The following is an 18,946-nucleotide window of genomic DNA, read 5'->3' as shown; positions in this document are numbered from 1 at the left end:
GACAATAAACGGAGCTTGTTGAGGAGACAATAAACGGAGCTTGTTGAGGAGACAATAAACTGAGCTTTTTGAGGAGACAATAAACGGAGCTTGTTGAGGTGACAATAGACTGGGCTTGTTGAGGAGACAATAGACTGGGCTTGTTGAGGAGACAATAAACGGAGCTTGTTGAGGAGACAATAAACGGAGCTTGTTGAGGAGACAATAAACGGAGCTTGTTGAGGAGACAATAGACTGGTCTTGTTGAGGTGACACTAGACTGAGCTTTTTGAGGAGACAATAAACGGAGCTTGTTGAGGAGACAATAAACAGAGCTTGTTGAGGAGACAATAAACGGAGCTTGTTGAGGAGACAATAGACTGGGCTTGTTGAGGTGACAATAGACTGAGCTTTTTGAGGAGACAATAAACGGAGCTTGTTGAGGAGACAATAAACGGAGCTTGTTGAGGAGACAATAAACGGAGCTTGTTGAGGAGACAATAGACTGGGCTTGTTGAGGTGACAATATACTGAGCTTGTTGAGGAGACAATAAATGGAGCTTGTTGAGGAGACAATAAATGGAGCTTGTTGAGGAGACAATAAATGGAGCTTGTTGAGGAGACAATAAACGGAGCTTGTTGAGGAGACAATAAATGGAGCTTGTTGAGGAGACAATAAACGGAGCTTGTTGAGGAGCCCAATGTCCTTCCATTCAAATACAGTGTCCGTTTCTCTTTGTGGTTAGCCTCATTTTTACTTCAATTATACTTTCATTGCAAATGTTCTTTCAAAAAAAGATTCATGACTTATTTGGATAATTTATGCAACCTATTTTACCCAAGACTCAACCCCTTAACAAGAGATTGATTTGCATATAAATAGATCTGGCTGTGTGCAAAGTGTGCTCTCAAACACATAGTTCATTTCAGCCATTATTTAATTTGCATTTCAGAATATGGGGTATTATTTCACCCCTCATCCAGGCCTTTTTGCAATCACATTTTGATGTCAACTTGATTGGAATATGTTCAACAATATTAGGTGTATACTTCTGCAGTCACCCAATGGCTGCGGTAGAAATGGGCTCTATGACACGGAATCTGCTCCAGGTGAAATGGGAATGTTTAGAATGCAAAGTAACTCTAGAAACCAATCAAATTTTTCTGTGGCGGTAAGCACCTTTGAGTTAGCTGGGGGTCAGACAAGTGATTGGGAAACCTAGCGCGGGAACCCCCAGGCTTACCGGTTACATTTTCTTCCTCAACCTTGTTTTCATCATTTAGTCCAAATGTCATCTAGCATACTTAAACAGTTGTATTACCTCGTCATGTTTTCATTCACTCTGTATTGCTAGAATCATTTGTTGTTTACATCAGTGACCGAGTGAGTGAGTCCCTACTCTACACTTTTCTTCTCAAGTGGTATCTTATTGGAATATGAATGGTTTATGGTGATGAGACTCAGAGCCTTACTCTCCTCTCCTCCTCTCCTCTCCCCCTCTTCTCCCCTCCTCTTCCCTTCCCTCCCTCCCATCTCCTCTATTCTATTCTCCTCTATTCTATTCTCCTCTACTCTCCTTTATTCTATTCTCCTCTATTCTCCTCTATTCTATTCTCATTTACTCTCCTTTATTCTATTCTCCTCTATTCTATTCTCCTCTATTCTATTATATTCTATTCTATTCTCCTCTATTCTATTCTCCTCTATTCTATTCTCCTCTATTCTATTCTCATCTATTCTCCTCTATTCTCATCTATTCTCCTCTATTCTATTCTCCTCTATTCTATTCTCCTCTATTCCCCTCTATTCTCTTCTCTTCTATTCTATTCTCCTCTATTCTATTCCCCTCTATTCTATTCTCCTCTGTTCTCCTCTATTCTCCTCTATTCTATTCTCCTCTATTCTATTCTACTCTATTCTCCTCTATTCTATTCTCCTCTATTCTATTCCCCTCTATTCTATTCTCCTCTATTCTCCTCTCCTCTGTTCTCATCTATTCTATTCTCCTCTATTCTCCTCTATTCTATTCTCCTCTATTCTATTCTCCTCTATTCTCCTCTATTCTCCTCTCCTCTATTCTATTTTCCTCTATTCTATTCTCCTCTATTCTATTCTCCTCTATTCTCCTCTATTATATTCTCCTCTATTCTATTCTCCTATATTCTCCTCTATTCTCCTCTATTCTATTCTCCTCTATTCTAATCTCCTCTATTCTAATCTCCTCTATTCTATTCTCCTCTATTCTATTCTCCTCTGGTCTCCTCTATTCTATTCTCCTCTATTCTCCTCTATTCTATTCTCCTCTATTCTCCTCTATTCTAATCTCCTCTATTCTATTCTCCTCTGGTCTCCTCTATTCTATTCTCATCTATTCTATTCTCCTCTATTCTCCTCTATTCTATTCTCCTCTATTCTCCTCTATTCCATTCTCCTCTATTCTGTTCTCCTCTATTCTATTCTCCTCTATTCTAATCTCCTCTATTCTCCTCTATTCTATTCTCCTCTATTCTCCTCTATTCTATTCTCCTCTATTCTAATCTCCTCTATTCTCCTCTATTCTATTCTCCTCTATTCTCCTCTATTCTATTCTCCTCTATTCTAATATCCTCTATTCTCCTCTATTCTATTATCCTCTATTCTAATCTCCTCTATTCTATTCTCCTCTATTCTCCTCTATTCTAATCTCCTCTATTCTATCCTCCTCTATTCTCCTCTATTCTAATCTCCTCTATTCTATTCTCCTCTATTCTATTCTCCTCTACTCTCCTTTATTCTATTCTCCTCTATTCTCCTCTATTCTATTCTCATTTACTCTCCTTTATTCTATTCTCCTCTATTCTATTCTCCTCTATTCTATTATATTCTATTCTATTCTCCTCTATTCTATTCTCCTCTATTCTATTCTCCTCTATTCTATTCTCATCTATTCTCCTCTATTCTCATCTATTCTCCTCTATTCTATTCTCCTCTATTCTATTCTCCTCTATTCCCCTCTATTCTCTTCTCTTCTATTCTATTCTCCTCTATTCTATTCCCCTCTATTCTATTCTCCTCTGTTCTCCTCTATTCTCCTCTATTCTCCTCTATTCTATTATCCTCTATTCTCCTCTATTCTATTCTCCTCTATTCTATTCTACTCTATTCTCCTCTATTCTATTCTCCTCTATTCTATTCCCCTCTATTCTATTCTCCTCTATTCTCCTCTCCTCTGTTCTCATCTATTCTATTCTCCTCTATTCTCCTCTATTCTATTCTCCTCTATTCTATTCTCCTCTATTCTCCTCTCCTCTATTCTATTTTCCTCTATTCTATTCTCCTCTATTTTCCTCTATTCTATTCTCCTCTATTCTCCTCTATTATATTCTCCTCTATTCTCCTCTATTATATTCTCCTCTATTCTATTCTCCTATATTCTCCTCTATTCTCCTCTATTCTATTCTCCTCTATTCTAATCTCCTCTATTCTAATCTCCTCTATTCTAATCTCCTCTATTCTATTCTCCTCTATTCTATTCTCCTCTGGTCTCCTCTATTCTATTCTCCTCTATTCTCCTCTATTCTATTCTCCTCTATTCTCCTCTATTCTAATCTCCTCTATTCTATTCTCCTCTGGTCTCCTCTATTCTATTCTCATCTATTCTATTCTCCTCTATTCTCCTCTATTCTATTCTCCTCTATTCTCCTCTATTCCATTCTCCTCTATTCTGTTCTCCTCTATTCTATTCTCCTCTATTCTAATCTCCTCTATTCTCCTCTATTCTATTCTCCTCTATTCTAATCTCCTCTATTCTCCTCTATTCTATTCTCCTCTATTCTCCTCTATTCTATTCTCCTCTATTCTAATATCCTCTATTCTCCTCTATTCTATTATCCTCTATTCTAATCTCCTCTATTCTATTCTCCTCTATTCTCCTCTATTCTAATCTCCTCTATTCTATCCTCCTCTATTCTCCTCTATTCTAATCTCCTCTATTCTATTCTCCTCTATTCTCCTCTATTCTATTCTCCTCTATTCTATTCTCCTCTATTCTATTCTCATCTCCTCTATTCTCATCTCCTCTATTCCATTCTCCTCTATTCTGTTCTCCTCTATTCTATTCTCCTCTATTCTAATCTCCTCTATTCTCCTCTATTCTCCTCTATTCAATTCTCCTCTATTCTAATCTCCTCTATTCTCCTCTATTCTCCTCTATTCTATTCTCCTCTATTCTAATCTCCTCTATTCTCCTCTATTCTATTCTCCTCTATTCTAATCTCCTCTATTCTATTCTCCTCTATTCTCCTCTATTCTAATCTCCTCTATTCTAATCTCCTCTATTCTCCTCTATTCTATTCTCCTCTATTCTAATCTCCTCTATTCTCCTCTATTCTATTCTCCTCTATTCTCCTCTATTATATTCTCCTCTATTATATTCTCCTATATTCTCCTCTATTCTCCTCTATTCTATTCTCCTCTATTCTAATCTCCTCTATTCTAATCTCCTCTATTCTAATCTCCTCTATTCTAATCTCCTCTATTCTATTCTCCTCTATTCTATTCTCCTCTGGTCTCCTCTATTCTATTCTCCTCTATTCTCCTCTATTCTATTCTCCTCTATTCTCCTCTATTCTAATCTCCTCTATTCTATTCTCCTCTGGTCTCCTCTATTCTATTCTCATCTATTCTATTCTCCTCTATTCTCCTCTATTCTATTCTCCTCTATTCTCCTCTATTCCATTCTCCTCTATTCTGTTCTCCTCTATTCTATTCTCCTCTATTCTAATCTCCTCTATTCTCCTCTATTCTATTCTCCTCTATTCTCCTCTATTCTATTCTCCTCTATTCTAATCTCCTCTATTCTCCTCTATTCTATTCTCCTCTATTCTCCTCTATTCTAATATCCTCTATTCTCCTCTATTCTATTATCCTCTATTCTAATCTCCTCTATTCTATTCTCCTCTATTCTCCTCTATTCTAATCTCCTCTATTCTATCCTCCTCTATTCTCCTCTATTCTAATCTCCTCTATTCTATTCTCCTCTATTCTCCTCTATTCTATTCTCCTCTATTCTATTCTCCTCTATTCTATTCTCATCTCCTCTATTCTCATCTCCTCTATTCCATTCTCCTCTATTCTGTTCTCCTCTATTCTATTCTCCTCTATTCTAATCTCCTCTATTCTCCTCTATTCTCCTCTATTCAATTCTCCTCTATTCTAATCTCCTCTATTCTCCTCTATTCTCCTCTATTCTATTCTCCTCTATTCTAATCTCCTCTATTCTCCTCTATTCTATTCTCCTCTATTCTAATCTCCTCTATTCTATTCTCCTCTATTCTCCTCTATTCTATTCTCATCTATTCTATTCTCCTCTATTATATTCTCCTCTATTCTATTCTCCTATATTCTCCTCTATTCTCCTCTATTCTATTCTCCTCTATTCTAATCTCCTCTATTCTAATCTCCTCTATTCTAATCTCCTCTATTCTATTCTCCTCTATTCTATTCTCCTCTGGTCTCCTCTATTCTATTCTCCTCTATTCTCCTCTATTCTATTCTCCTCTATTCTCCTCTATTCTAATCTCCTCTATTCTATTCTCCTCTGGTCTCCTCTATTCTATTCTCCTCTATTCTCCTCTATTCTATTCTCCTCTATTCTCCTCTATTCCATTCTCCTCTATTCTGTTCTCCTCTATTCTATTCTCCTCTATTCTAATCTCCTCTATTCTCCTCTATTCTATTCTCCTCTATTCTCCTCTATTCTATTCTCCTCTATTCTAATCTCCTCTATTCTCCTCTATTCTATTCTCCTCTATTCTCCTCTATTCTATTCTCCTCTATTCTAATATCCTCTATTCTCCTCTATTCTATTATCCTCTATTCTAATCTCCTCTATTCTATTCTCCTCTATTCTCCTCTATTCTAATCTCCTCTATTCTATCCTCCTCTATTCTCCTCTATTCTAATCTCCTCTATTCTATTCTCCTCTATTCTCCTCTATTCTATTCTCCTCTATTCTATTCTCCTCTATTCTATTCTCATCTCCTCTATTCTCATCTCCTCTATTCCATTCTCCTCTATTCTGTTCTCCTCTATTCTATTCTCCTCTATTCTAATCTCCTCTATTCTCCTCTATTCTCCTCTATTCAATTCTCCTCTATTCTAATCTCCTCTATTCTCCTCTATTCTCTTCTATTCTATTCTCCTCTATTCTAATCTCCTCTATTCTCCTCTATTCTATTCTCCTCTATTCTAATCTCCTCTATTCTATTCTTCTCTATTCTCCTCTATTCTAATCTCCTCTATTCTAATCTCCTCTATTCTCCTCTATTCTAATCTCCTCTATTCTCCTCTATTCTATTCTCCTCTATTCTATTCTCCTCTATTCTAATCTCCTCTATTCTATTCTCCTCTATTCTATTCTCCTCTATTCTCCTTTGTTCTATTCTCCTATATTCTCCTCTATTCTATTCTCCTCTATTCTATTCCCCTCTATTCTATTCTCCCCTGTTCTCCTCTATTCTCCTCTATTCTATTCTCCTCTATTCTCCTCTATTCTATTCTCCTCTATTATATTCTCCTCTATTATCCTCTATTCTATTCTCCTCTATTCTATTCTCCTCTATTCTCCTCTATTCTATTCTCCTCTATTCTCCTCTATTCTATTCTCCTCTATTCTCCTCTATTATATTCTCTTCTATTCTACTCTCCTCTATTCTCCTCTATTCTATTCTCCTCTATTCTCCTCTATTCTATTCTCCTATATTCTCATCTGTTCTCCTCTATTCTATTCTCCTCTATTCTAATCTCCTCTATTCTAATTTCCTCTATTCGAATCTCCTCTATTCTATTCTCCTCTATTCTATTCTTCTCTATTCTCCTCTTTTCTACTGTCCTCTATTCTCCTCTATTATATTCTCCTCTATTCTATTTTCCTCTATTCTATTCTCCTCTATTCTATTCCATTCTATTCTATTCTATTCTCCTCCATTCTCCTCTCCTCTATTCTCTTCTATTCTATTCTCCTTTGTTCTATTCTCCTATATTCTCCTCTATTCTATTCTTCTCTATTCTCCTCTCTTGTCCTCTCCTCCTCTGCCCTCCCCTCTCCCTCTCCTCTACTTTCCTCTCCTCTGTCCACCAGGTCCAGGTCAGTATAGTCCTGACATCAAGTCCAGTCCCCAGATGGCTCTGATCGTGTCCAGAGAGGATCGCTTCAAAGGCCCCAAGAACACCAACCCCGGCCCAGGCACCTATGAGGTAACTCACTATCAGACTAACTTTTACCATGTAACATCAGTCTACCTGAGATGCTTAAACGTACATGATTTGCCCCAACATTATGAGAATATCGGTTTCAAAATCGATTCAAACACTTTATTTGTGACATTTTGAGCTTGCCTGTCTTAATAAACCAATAGAAAAGTCCCAAAATTGCTGCACATTTTGTATTTGTTTTTTATTATGGATCCCCATTAGTTCCTGCCAAGGCAGCAGCTACTCTTCCTTGAGTTTGTTATGGATCCCCATTAGTTCCTGCCAGGGCAGCAGCTACTCTTCCTGGGGTTTATTATAGATCCCCATTAGTTCCTGCCAGGGCAGCAGCTACTCTTCCTGGGGTTTATTATGGATCCCCATTACTTCCTGCCAAGGCAGCAGCTACTCTTCCTGGGGTTTATTATGGATCCCCATTAGTTCCTGCCAAGGCAGCAGCTACTCTTCCTTGAGTTTGTTATGGATCCCCATTAGTTCCTGCCAAGGCAGCAGCTACTCTTCCTGGGGTTTATTATGGATCCTCATTAGTTCCTGCCAAGGCAGCAGCTACTCTTCCTGGGGTTTGTTATGGATCCCCATTAGTTCCTGCCAAGGCAGCAGCTACTCTTCCTGGAGTTTGTTATGGATCCCCATTAGTTCCTGCCAAGGCAGCAGCTACTCTTCCTGGAGTTTGTTATGGATCCCCATTAGTTCCTGCCAAGACAGCAGCTACTCTTCCTGGGGTTTATTATGGATCCCCATTAGTTCCTGCCAAGGCAGCAGCTACTCTTCCTGGAGTTTGTTATGGATCCCCATTAGTTCCTGCCAAGGCAGCAGCTACTCTTCCTGGGGTTTATTATAGATCCCCATTAGTTCCTGCCAAGACAGCAGCTACTCTTCCTGGGGTTTATTATGGATCCCCATTAGTTCCTGCCAAGGCAGCAGCTACTCTTCCTGGAGTTTGTTATGGATCCCCATTAGTTCCTGCCAAGGCAGCAGCTACTCTTCCTGGGGTTTATTATGGATCCCCATTAGTTCCTGCCAAGGCAGCAGCTACTCTTCCTGGAGTTTGTTATGGATCCCCATTAGTTCCTGCCAAGGCAGCAGCTACTCTTCCTGGGGTTTATTATAGATCCCCATTAGTTCCTGCCAAGGCAGCAGCTACTCTTCCTGGGGTTTATTATAGATCCCCATTAGTTCCTGCCAAGGCAGCAGCTACTCTTCCTGGGGTTTATTATAGATCCCCATTAGTTCCTGCAAAGGCAGCAGCTACTCTTCCTGGGGTTTATTATAGATCCCCATTAGTTCCTGCCAAGGCAGCAGCTACTCTTCCTGGGGTTTATTATAGATCCCCATTAGTTCCTGCAAAGGCAGCAGCTACTCTTCCTGGGGCTTATTATAGATCCCCATTAGTTCCTGCAAAGGCAGCAGCTACTCTTCCTGGGGTTTATTATAGATCCCCATTAGTTCCTGCAAAGGCAGCAGCTACTCTTCCTGGGGTTTATTATAGATCCCCATTAGTTCCTGCAAAGGCAGCAGCTACTCTTCCTGGGGTTTATTATAGATCCCCATTAGTTCCTGCCAAGGCAGCAGCTACTCTTCCTGTGGTTTATTATAGATCCCCATTAGTTCCTGCCAAGGCAGCAGCTACTCTTCCTGGGGTTTATTATAGATCCCCATTAGTTCCTGCAAAGGCAGCAGCTACTCTTCCTGGGGTTTATTATAGATCCCCTTTAGTTCCTGCAAAGGCAGCAGCTACTCTTCCTGGGGTTTATTATAGATCCCCATTAGTTCCTGCAAAGGCAGCAGCTACTCTTCCTGGGGTTTATTATAGATCCCCATTAGTTCCTGCCAAGGCAGCAGCTACTCTTCCTGGGGTTTATTATAGATCCCCATTAGTTCCTGCAAAGGCAGCAGCTACTCTTCCTGGGGTTTATTATAGATCCCCATTAGTTCCTGCAAAGGCAGCAGCTACTCTTCCTGGGGTTTATTATAGATCCCCATTAGTTCCTGCAAAGGCAGCAGCTACTCTTCCTGGGGTCCAAACACATTAAGACAGTTACATTACACTTAAAACAAAAGATAAAACAGTACATCATATAACACTGACACACCACCACATACACAACACACCATACAACAATATTACAATGTACCTGTGTGTAGAGTGCGTGTGCTAGCGTGTGTGTGTGTATGCGTGTATCTGTGCATGTGTGTGTCTCTTCACAGTCCCCACTGTTCCATAAGGTTTATTTGTATTTGTTTTTTAAATCTGAATCTACTGCTTGCATCAGTTACTTGATGTGGAATAGAACTCCATGTAGTCATGGCTCTATGTAGTACTGTGCGCATCCCATAGTCTGTTCTGGACTTAGGGACTGTGAAGAGACCTCTGGTGGCATGTCTTGTGGGGTATGCATGGGTGTCTGAGCGGTGTGCTAGTAGTTTAAATAGACACCTCGGTGCATTCAGCTTGTCAGCACCTCTTCCAAAAACAAGTAGTGATGAAGTCAATCTCTCCTCCACTTTGAGCCAGGAGAGATTGACATGCATATTATTAATGTTAACTCTCCGTGTACATTTAACAGCCAGCCGTGCTGCTCTGTTCTGAGCCAATTGCAATTTTCGTAAGTCCCTCTTTGTGGCACCTGACCACACGACTGAACAGTAGTCCAGGTGCGACAAAACAGGAGCCTGTAGGACCTGCCTTGTTGATAGTGTTGTTAAAAAGGTAGACCAGCACTTTATTATGGACAGACTTCCCCCCATCTTAGCTACTGTTGTATCAATATGTTTTGGCCATGACAGTTTACAATCCAGGGTTACTTCCAGCAGTTTAGTCACCTCAACTTGCTCAATTTCCACATTATTTATTAAAAGATGTAGTTGAGGTTTAGGGTTTAGTGAATGATTTGTCCCAAATACAATGCTTTTAGTTTTTGAAATATTTAAGACTAACTTACTTCTTGCCCCCCATTCTGAAACTACCTGCAGATCTGTGTTAAGTGTCGCTGTCACGATCGTCATAATAAGCGGACCAAGGCGCAGCGTGAGAGACATACATCTTCCATATTTTTAGACGAAGACGTAACACGAAACACTCTTACAAAACTAACAAAACAATAAACGACCGTGAAGCTATAAACGAAAGTGCACACACAAGCTACTAACGTTCAACATAGACAATTACCCACAAACACCTAAAGCCTATGGCTGCCTTAAATATGGCTCCCAATCAGAGACAACAATAAACAGCTGTCTCTGATTGAGAACCAAACCAGGCAACCATAGACTTTCCTAAACACCTACACTGAACACAACCCCATACATACTACAAAACCCCCTAAACAATACACACACCCTAAACTAGACAAAACACACAAACATCCCCCATGTCACACCCTGACCTAACTAAACTAATAAAGAAAATCAATATAACAAAGGCCAGGGTGTGACAGTCGCAGTCATTTCAGTCGCTATGGTAGCTGACGTGTATAGTGTTGAGTCATCCGCATGTCATTGGCTCTCCAGGCAGACTTAAACAAACACTGAGAGTATTTGAAAAGATCAAATCAAAGGGTATCTATCAAACACTCATCGTGACATTAACACAGAACAGTATTGAGCCGTCCTCATCGTGACATTAACACAGAACAGTATTGAGCCGTCCTCATCGTGACATTAACACAGAACAGTATTGAGCCATCCTCATCGTGACATTAACACAGAACAGTATTGAGCCATCCTTGTCGTGACATTAACACAGAACAGTATTGAGCCATCCTCATCGTGACATTAACACAGAACAGTATTGAGCCATCCTCATTGTGACATTAACACAGAACAGTATTGAGCCATCCTCATCGTGACATTAACACAGGACAGTATTGAGCCATCCTCATCGTGACATTAACACAGAACAGTATTGAGCTATCCTCATCGTGACATTAACACAGAACAGTATTGAGCCATCCTCATCGTGACATTAACACAGAACAGTATTGAGCCATCCTCATCGTGACATTAACACAGAACAGTATTGAGTCATCCTCGTCATGACATTAACACAGAACAGTATTGAGCCATCCTCATCGTGACATTAACACAGAACAGTATTGAGCCATCCTCATCGTGACATTAACACAGAACAGTATTGAGCCATCCTCATCGTGACATTAACACAGGACAGTATTGAGCCATCCTCATCGTGACATTAACACAGAACAGTATTGAGCCATCCTTGTCGTGACATTAACACAGAACAGTATTGAGCCATCCTTGTCGTGACATTAACACAGAACAGTATTGAGCCATCCTCATCGTGACATTAACACAGAACAGTATTGAGCCATCCTCATCGTGACATTAACACAGAACAGTATTGAGCCATCCTCATCGTGACATTAACACAGGACAGTATTGAGCCATCCTCATCGTGACATTAACACAGAACAGTATTGAGCCATCCTCATCGTGACATTAACACAGAACAGTATTGAGCCATCCTCATCGTGACATTAACACAGAACAGTATTGAGCCATCCTCATCGTGACATTAACACAGGACAGTATTGAGCCATCCTCATCGTGACATTAACACAGAACAGTATTGAGCCATCCTCATCGTGACATTAACACAGAACAGTATTGAGCCATCCTCATCGTGACATTAACACAGAACAGTATTGAGCCATCCTCGTCGTGACATTAACACAGAACAGTATTGAGCCATCCTCATCGTGACATTAACACAGAACAGTATTGAGCCATCCTCATCGTGACATTAACACAGAACAGTATTGAGCCATCCTCATCGTGACATTAACACAGGACAGTATTGAGCCATCCTCATCGTGACATTAACACAGAACAGTATTGAGCCATCCTCATCGTGACATTAACACAGAACAGTATTGAGCCATCCTCATCGTGACATTAACACAGGACAGTATTGAGCCATCTCTGTCGACTTGGACAACTGGAATATAACTGTTGTAGTAGCAAAGACAAATGAATGGTGTATTTCACTTACAAAATGTAGAAAGTAATGCAAAATGTATTTCACAGGTATTTGACAAATGAGCTCTGTGATTCCGATGTGTAGGCCTGTGATTTAACGAGCATGGCAGTACACTCTACTGTAGTACCTATCTTTCTGTTATTTAGAGAAATGAAAGCTTTGGGAATTACCTTGTAGTCATAAAACTTGTGAAGTGTTTGATATGATCTCCTACCTCCAGTCTTATTAGGCTATGGTGCATTAAACATTACGGTGTAGAGAAACCTTTCAAAAGTGTCCCTCGCTGTTCAGTAGCTGTTCAATAGCTGGTCTGGTCTGGTGTGTCCCCCGCTGTTTAATAGCTGTTCAATAGCTGGTCAGTAGCTGTTCAATAGCTGGTCAGTAGCTGTTCAATAGCTGTTCAATAGCTAGTCAGTAGCTGTTCAATAGCTGGTCAGTAGCTGTTCAATAGCTGGTCTGCGTCTGAAACTATGCTGTATATAGTTCACTAATTTTGACCATAGACCTTTTGACCAGAGACCTTTTGACAAGAGACCAGAGACCTTTTGACCAGAGACCTTTTGACCAGAGACCTTTTGAGCAGAGACCTTTTGACAAGAGACCAGAGACCTTTTGACCAGAGACCTTTTGACCAGAGACCTTTTGACCACTAGAGTAGAGTTAGAGTGCAGTATAGGAGTGTGGAGTTCACTAAAATAGCCAACAGCACAAAAAGAGGAATTCGGTGGGAATTCCACATGCACTTCAAAAGGTTGACCTCCCCCCGTCCTAGTTCTGAGATCCACAAATTCACATGCTGCGATCTGTATTCACAGAGCAACTTGTGGCGGCAGCCCGATCTGTATGCCAGGAGCAACATTGGGAGAAGGAGCGGCTTGATGCTTATTGATCTGTTTGATGTGTTTGGGAGGGTTCAGCACTAGGGTGCCCCGGGGTTGAAGTGCCCCGGGGTTGAACAGGTGATGGGATGCCCAGGGATTCACCACCACAGGGGTGACACACACACACACACACACACACACACACACACACACACACACACACACACACACACACACACACACACAGTCTCTCAAACACAGTCTCACAAACACGAACACACACACACACACACACACACAGTCTCTCAAACACGAACACACACAAACACAGTCGCTCAAACACAGACCCATTTGCTTGCTCTGTCTGTCACAATAACATACGTCCCTAGACACTTTCAAACCACGTAGTTCCACCGTGCCATTCCAACAGTGTATTGATTTACAGTTACTAGCCAATCACAGTGATATGAACTACAGTTACTAGCCAATCACAGTGATATGAACTACAGTTACTAGCCAATCACAGTGATATGAACTATAGTTACTAGCCAATCACAGTGATATGAACTACAGTTACTAGCCAATCACAGTGATATGAACTATAGTTACTAGCCAATCACAGTAATATGAACTACACTTACTAGCCAATCACAGTGATATGAACTATAGTTACTAGCCAATCACAGTGATATGAACTATAGTTACTAGCCAATCACAGTGATATGAACTACAGTTACTAGCCAATCACCGTGATATGAACTACAGTTACTAGCCAATCACAGTGATATGAACTACAGTTACTAGCCAATCACCGTGATATGAACTACAGTTACTAGCCAATCACCGTGATATGAACTATAGTTACTAGCCAATCACAGTGATATGAACTACAGTTACTAGCCAATCACAGTGATATGAACTACAGTTACTAGCCAATCACAGTGATATGAACTACAGTTACCCAGCCAATCACAGTGATATGAACTACAGTTACTAGCCAATCACAGTGATATGAACTACAGTTACTAGCCAATCACAGTGATATGAATTACAGTTACTAGCCAATCACAGTGATATGAACTACAGTTACTAGCCAATCACAGTGATATGAACTATAGTTACTAGCCAATCACAGTGATATGAACTACAGTTACTAGCCAATCACCGTGATATGAACTACAGTTACTAGCCAATCACAGTGATATGAACTACAGTTACTAGCCAATCACAGTGATATGAACTACAGTTACTAGCCAATCACAGTGATATGAACTACAGTTACTAGCCAATCACAGTGATATGAACTATAGTTACTAGCCATCACGTGATATGAACTATAGTTACTAGCCAATCACAGTGATATGAACTACAGTTACTAGCCAATCACCCTGATATGAACTATAGTTACTAGCCAATCACAGTGATATGAACTATAGTTACTAGCCAATCACAGTGATATGAACTACAGTTACTAGCCAATCACAGTGATATGAACTATAGTTACTAGCCAATCACAGTGATATGAACTACAGTTACTAGCCAATCACAGTGATATGAACTACAGTTACTAGCCAATCACAGTGATATGAACTACAGTTACTAGCCAATCACAGTGATATGAACTACAGTTACTAGCCAATCACAGTGATATGAACTACAGTTACTAGCCAATCACCGTGATATGAACTATAGTTACTAGCCAATCACCGTGATATGAACTATAGTTACTAGCCAATCACAGTGATATGAACTACAGTTACTAGCCAATCACAGTGATATGAACTTCAAGGTTGTGTCCTAAATGGCTCCCTATTCCCTAAATAATGTACTACTTTAGACCAGGTCTCTGGTCTCTGGTCAAAAGGTCTCTGGTCTCTGGTCAAAAGGTCTCTGATCAAAGGTCTCTTGTCAAAAGGTATCTGCTCAAAAGGTCTCTGGTCAAAAGGTCTCTGGTCAAAAGGTCTCTGGTCATAAGGTCAGCAGGTGGTAGTCTACTCTAGTGGTCTTAAGGTCAGCAGGTGCTAGTCTACTCTAGTGGTCTTAAGGTCAGCAGGTGCTAGTCTACTCTAGTGGTCTTAAGGTCAGCAGGTGCTAGTCTACTCTAGTGGTCTTAAGGTCAGCAGGTGCTAGTCTACTCTAGTGGTCTTAAGGTCAGCAGGTGCTAGTCTACTCTAGTGGTCTTAAGGTCAGCAGGTGCTAGTCTACTCTAGTGGTCTTAAGGTCAGCAGGTGCTAGTCTACTCTAGTGGTCTTAAGGTCAGCAGGTGCTAGTCTACTCTAGTGGTCTTAAGGTCAGCAGGTGCTAGTCTACTCTAGTGGTCTTAAGGTCAGCAGGTGGTAGTCTACTCTAGTGGTCTTAAGGTCAGCAGGTGCTAGTCTACTCTAGTGGTCTTAAGGTCAGCAGGTGCTAGTCTACTCTAGTGGTCTTAAGGTCAGCAGGTGCTAGTCTACTCTAGTGGTCTTAAGGTCAGCAGGTGCTAGTCTACTCTAGTGGTCTTAAGGTCAGCAGGTGCTAGTCTACTCTAGTGGTCTTAAGGTCAGCAGGTGCTAGTCTACTCTAGTGGTCTTAAGGTCAGCAGGTGCTAGTCTACTCTAGTGGTCTTAAGGTCAGCAGGTGCTAGTCTACTCTAGTGGTCTTAAGGTCAGCAGGTGCTAGTCTACTCTAGTGGTCTTAAGGTCAGCAGGTGCTAGTCTACTCTAGTGGTCTTAAGGTCAGCAGGTGCTAGTCTACTCTAGTGGTCTTAAGGTCAGCAGGTGCTAGTCTACTCTAGTGGTCTTAAGGTCAGCAGGTGCTAGTCTACTCTAGTGGTCTTAAGGTCAGCAGGTGCTAGTCTACTCTAGTGGTCTTAAGATCAGCAGGTGCTAGTCTACTCTAGTGGTCTTAAGGTCAGCAGGTGGAGCAGCTTGTTGTTTATTGATCCCTAGGGTGCCCCGGGGTTGAACAGGTGATGGGATACCCAGGGAATCACCACCACAGCAGAGGCGTACATGGTGGGGCTAGACACGCGTACGAGTACTCACATGCACACACACACACAGTCTCACAAACACAGTCTCTCAAACACAGCAGCTGTCAACACTTAGAAAAAAGGGTTCTAAAAGGGTTCTTCGGCTGTCCCTATAGGATAACCCTTTTGGGTTCCAGTTAGAACACTTTTTGGTTCCAGGTAGAACCCTTTTGGGTTCCATGTAGAACCCTCTGTGGGAAGGGTTCTACATGAAGCCCAAAAGGGTTCTACCTGGAACCAAAAATGTTTCTTCAAAGGGTTCTTCTATGGGGACAGCCGAAGAACCCTTTTAGGTTCTAGATAGCACCTTTTTTTCTAAGCGAGGTTACTGAGGACTGCTGAGGTTGTTATTCAGCCTGGTGTAGTCTACCCGATGACAGGAACAAATGGTTTTTACAACCTCACTGATTCTGACTGACTACAAATTACATTTTGATTAGATTAAACAACGACAAAAAATATTAGAGGAATGAGTTGTGAGAAAATGTTGTTTTGTTTAAAGAGCTGCGTGAACCACGTTATTATAGCAGTTATACCGATACGTTCAGAATTCTCTACCAGCGATATCTCCGTCTTGGCAAATTATGAAATGGGGTCAGGAGAGATATTTCAAGGTTTGAATTGTTGGCACACCTAACATTTTTATGTAGTCATATTCTGTAACACACAGGCCAGCATTTTTGTCTGAGATTGTCACTCAAACAAAAGGTCAAGTTGACCTTAAATGACCTGAGACTTTTTCCTCCACAAATCAGTGCATAAATCCATATATATTTCCTTTTTCCTCCCCCAAAAGTGTAGTGTCATCACTTTGCCCTTCCTTCCCCTTGTTGTGTTGCCCGCTGTGCTCTTTTCACTGTGTTTCTCTGTAGCTGCGGTCTAATGAACTGCATCTCAGTGCTAGAGGCGGTACTATAGACCCTGGTTAGATTCCAGGCTGTATCACAACCGGCCGTGATTGGGAGTCCCATATGGCGGTGCACAATTGGCCCAGCGTCATCCGGATTTGACCGGTGTAGGCCGTCATTGTAAATAATAATTTGTTCTTAACTGACTTGCCTAGTTAAACAAGGTTAAATAAATACAATAAAAGCTAGTAGCTACATCTCTTCACTGTGTTTCTCTGTAGCTACATCTCTTCACTGTGTTTCTCTGTAGCTAGTAGCTACATCTCTTCACTGTGTTTCTCTGTAGCTAGTAGCTACATCTCTTCACTGTGTTTCTCTGTAGCTAGTAGCTACATCTCTTCACTGTGTTTCTCTGTAGCTAGTAGCTACATCTCTTCACTGTGTTTCTCTGTAGCTAGTAGCTACATCTCTTCACTGTGTTTCTCTGTAGCTAGTAGCTACATCTCTTTATTTTGTTTCTCTGTAGCTACTGTAGTAGCTACATCCGCCATGTTATTGATCACTCACCTACTGTGGAGTCAGCCCAAGGGACAGTTTCCCCTCTTAACAGGGCTGCTCACCAGGAAAACATCACCCACTCACCTCTGTAAGAGGGAAACTGGGTCATCCTGAACCGCTATAGCAATGGAAACATGGAATTCAGTTCTCATATGGATTACAACAAGGAGTACTGACCTTTTACTCATGCTGTTGCCCTTTAGGGAGTTCCTTCCCAGGTTGTTTGAATCTTTCCCTTTGTTTTGTTGTGTTTCCCTCTCAGCTCAGCCCAGCGATCATGGACACGGTTCTGAAGGGCACGTTCAACGTAACCCTCAACAACCCGCTGAGCAACCACTACCCTGCCCCTCACCTACTGAGCGCCATGCCGCCGCCGCTCACCCTCAGCAGTGTATAGAGCAGGGTCAAAGGTGAGAGGGAGGTCTTTCTGCAAGCTGTACTGACACAAACTGTATCTGATAGCAGTATTTTACACATGCTCCATTTCAGCTTTGCATACAGTAGGTGAGAATGTGAGGTCCTGGGGTAGGGTGTCAGGGTAGGTCGTCAGGGTAGGTCGTCAGGTTGTTCCATTGCCTGGGGGGCGATTGTGAGGTCCTGGGGTAGGTAGTCAGGGTAGGTCGTCAGGGTAGGTCGTCAGGTTGTTCCATTGCCTGGGGGAGATTGTGAGGTCCTGGGGTAGGTCGTCAGGGTAGGTCGTCAGGTTGTTCCATTGCCTGGGGGAGATTGTGAGGTCCTGGGGTAGGTAGTCAGGGTAGGTCGTCAGGTTGTTCCATTGCCTGGTGGAGATTGTGAGGTCCTGGGGTAGGGTGTCAGGGTAGGTCGTCAGGTTGTTCCATTGCCTGGGGGAGATTGTGAGGTCCTGGGGTAGGGTGTCAGGGTAGGTCGTCAGGTTGTTCCATTGCCTGGGGGAGATTGTGAGGTCCTGGGGTAGGTTGTCAGGGTAGGTCGTCAGGTTGTTCCATTGCCTGGGGGAGATTGTGAGGTACTGGGGTAGGTTGTCAGGGTAGGTCGTCAGGTAGTTCCATTGCCTGGGGGAGATTGTGAGGTACTGGGGTAGGTTGTCAGGGTAGGTCGTCAGGTAGTTCCATTGCCTGGGGGAGATTGTGAGGTCCTGGGGTAGGTTGGGTATTCTGGAATTCCTGTATACCATCCTGTGTTCGTCACGTGAAGGCAGAAGAGATATCATTACATTCTGAACTGTGTCGATGAGTGTGAGGCATTGATTGAAGGATTTTGGAGCTGGTAGTTTGTTTCCAGTAATTATCTGATGAGAACAGAACACAGTGTCTGGCCTGTGAGGCCAGGTTGTCTGTTTACCAGCAGTAACATGATTGATTTTTGTTTTCAGGGAGCTTTTTTGGAGGAAACCACAGACTTCCCTGATGTTTCAGCATTGGGAAAAACAATTAAAATAAATAGATGTTAAACAATAAATGTTTATTTTACATTCTTTTGTAAACACACTGATAATTATTCAAC

General features: G+C 41.5%; 1 protein-coding gene across 1 annotated transcript in view; it reads left to right on the top strand.

Moving 5' to 3' along the window:
- stpg2 (sperm-tail PG-rich repeat containing 2) overlaps positions 1 to 17,861 on the top strand; it is a 71,352-nt gene extending 53,491 nt beyond the window's left edge. The window contains exons 12-13 of the mRNA XM_038996854.1: positions 7,101 to 7,216; positions 17,727 to 17,861. Coding sequence (XP_038852782.1) covers positions 7,101 to 7,216; positions 17,727 to 17,861 — 251 coding nt within the window. The remainder of the gene's footprint in view (positions 1 to 7,100; positions 7,217 to 17,726) is intronic.
- Positions 17,862 to 18,946: the final 1,085 nt, after the last annotated feature.

This window comes from Salvelinus namaycush, chromosome 1, assembly GCF_016432855.1.
Source record: "Salvelinus namaycush isolate Seneca chromosome 1, SaNama_1.0, whole genome shotgun sequence".
Lineage (NCBI taxonomy): Eukaryota > Metazoa > Chordata > Actinopteri > Salmoniformes > Salmonidae > Salvelinus > Salvelinus namaycush.
This window is presented reverse-complemented; position numbering and strand designations above follow the sequence as displayed.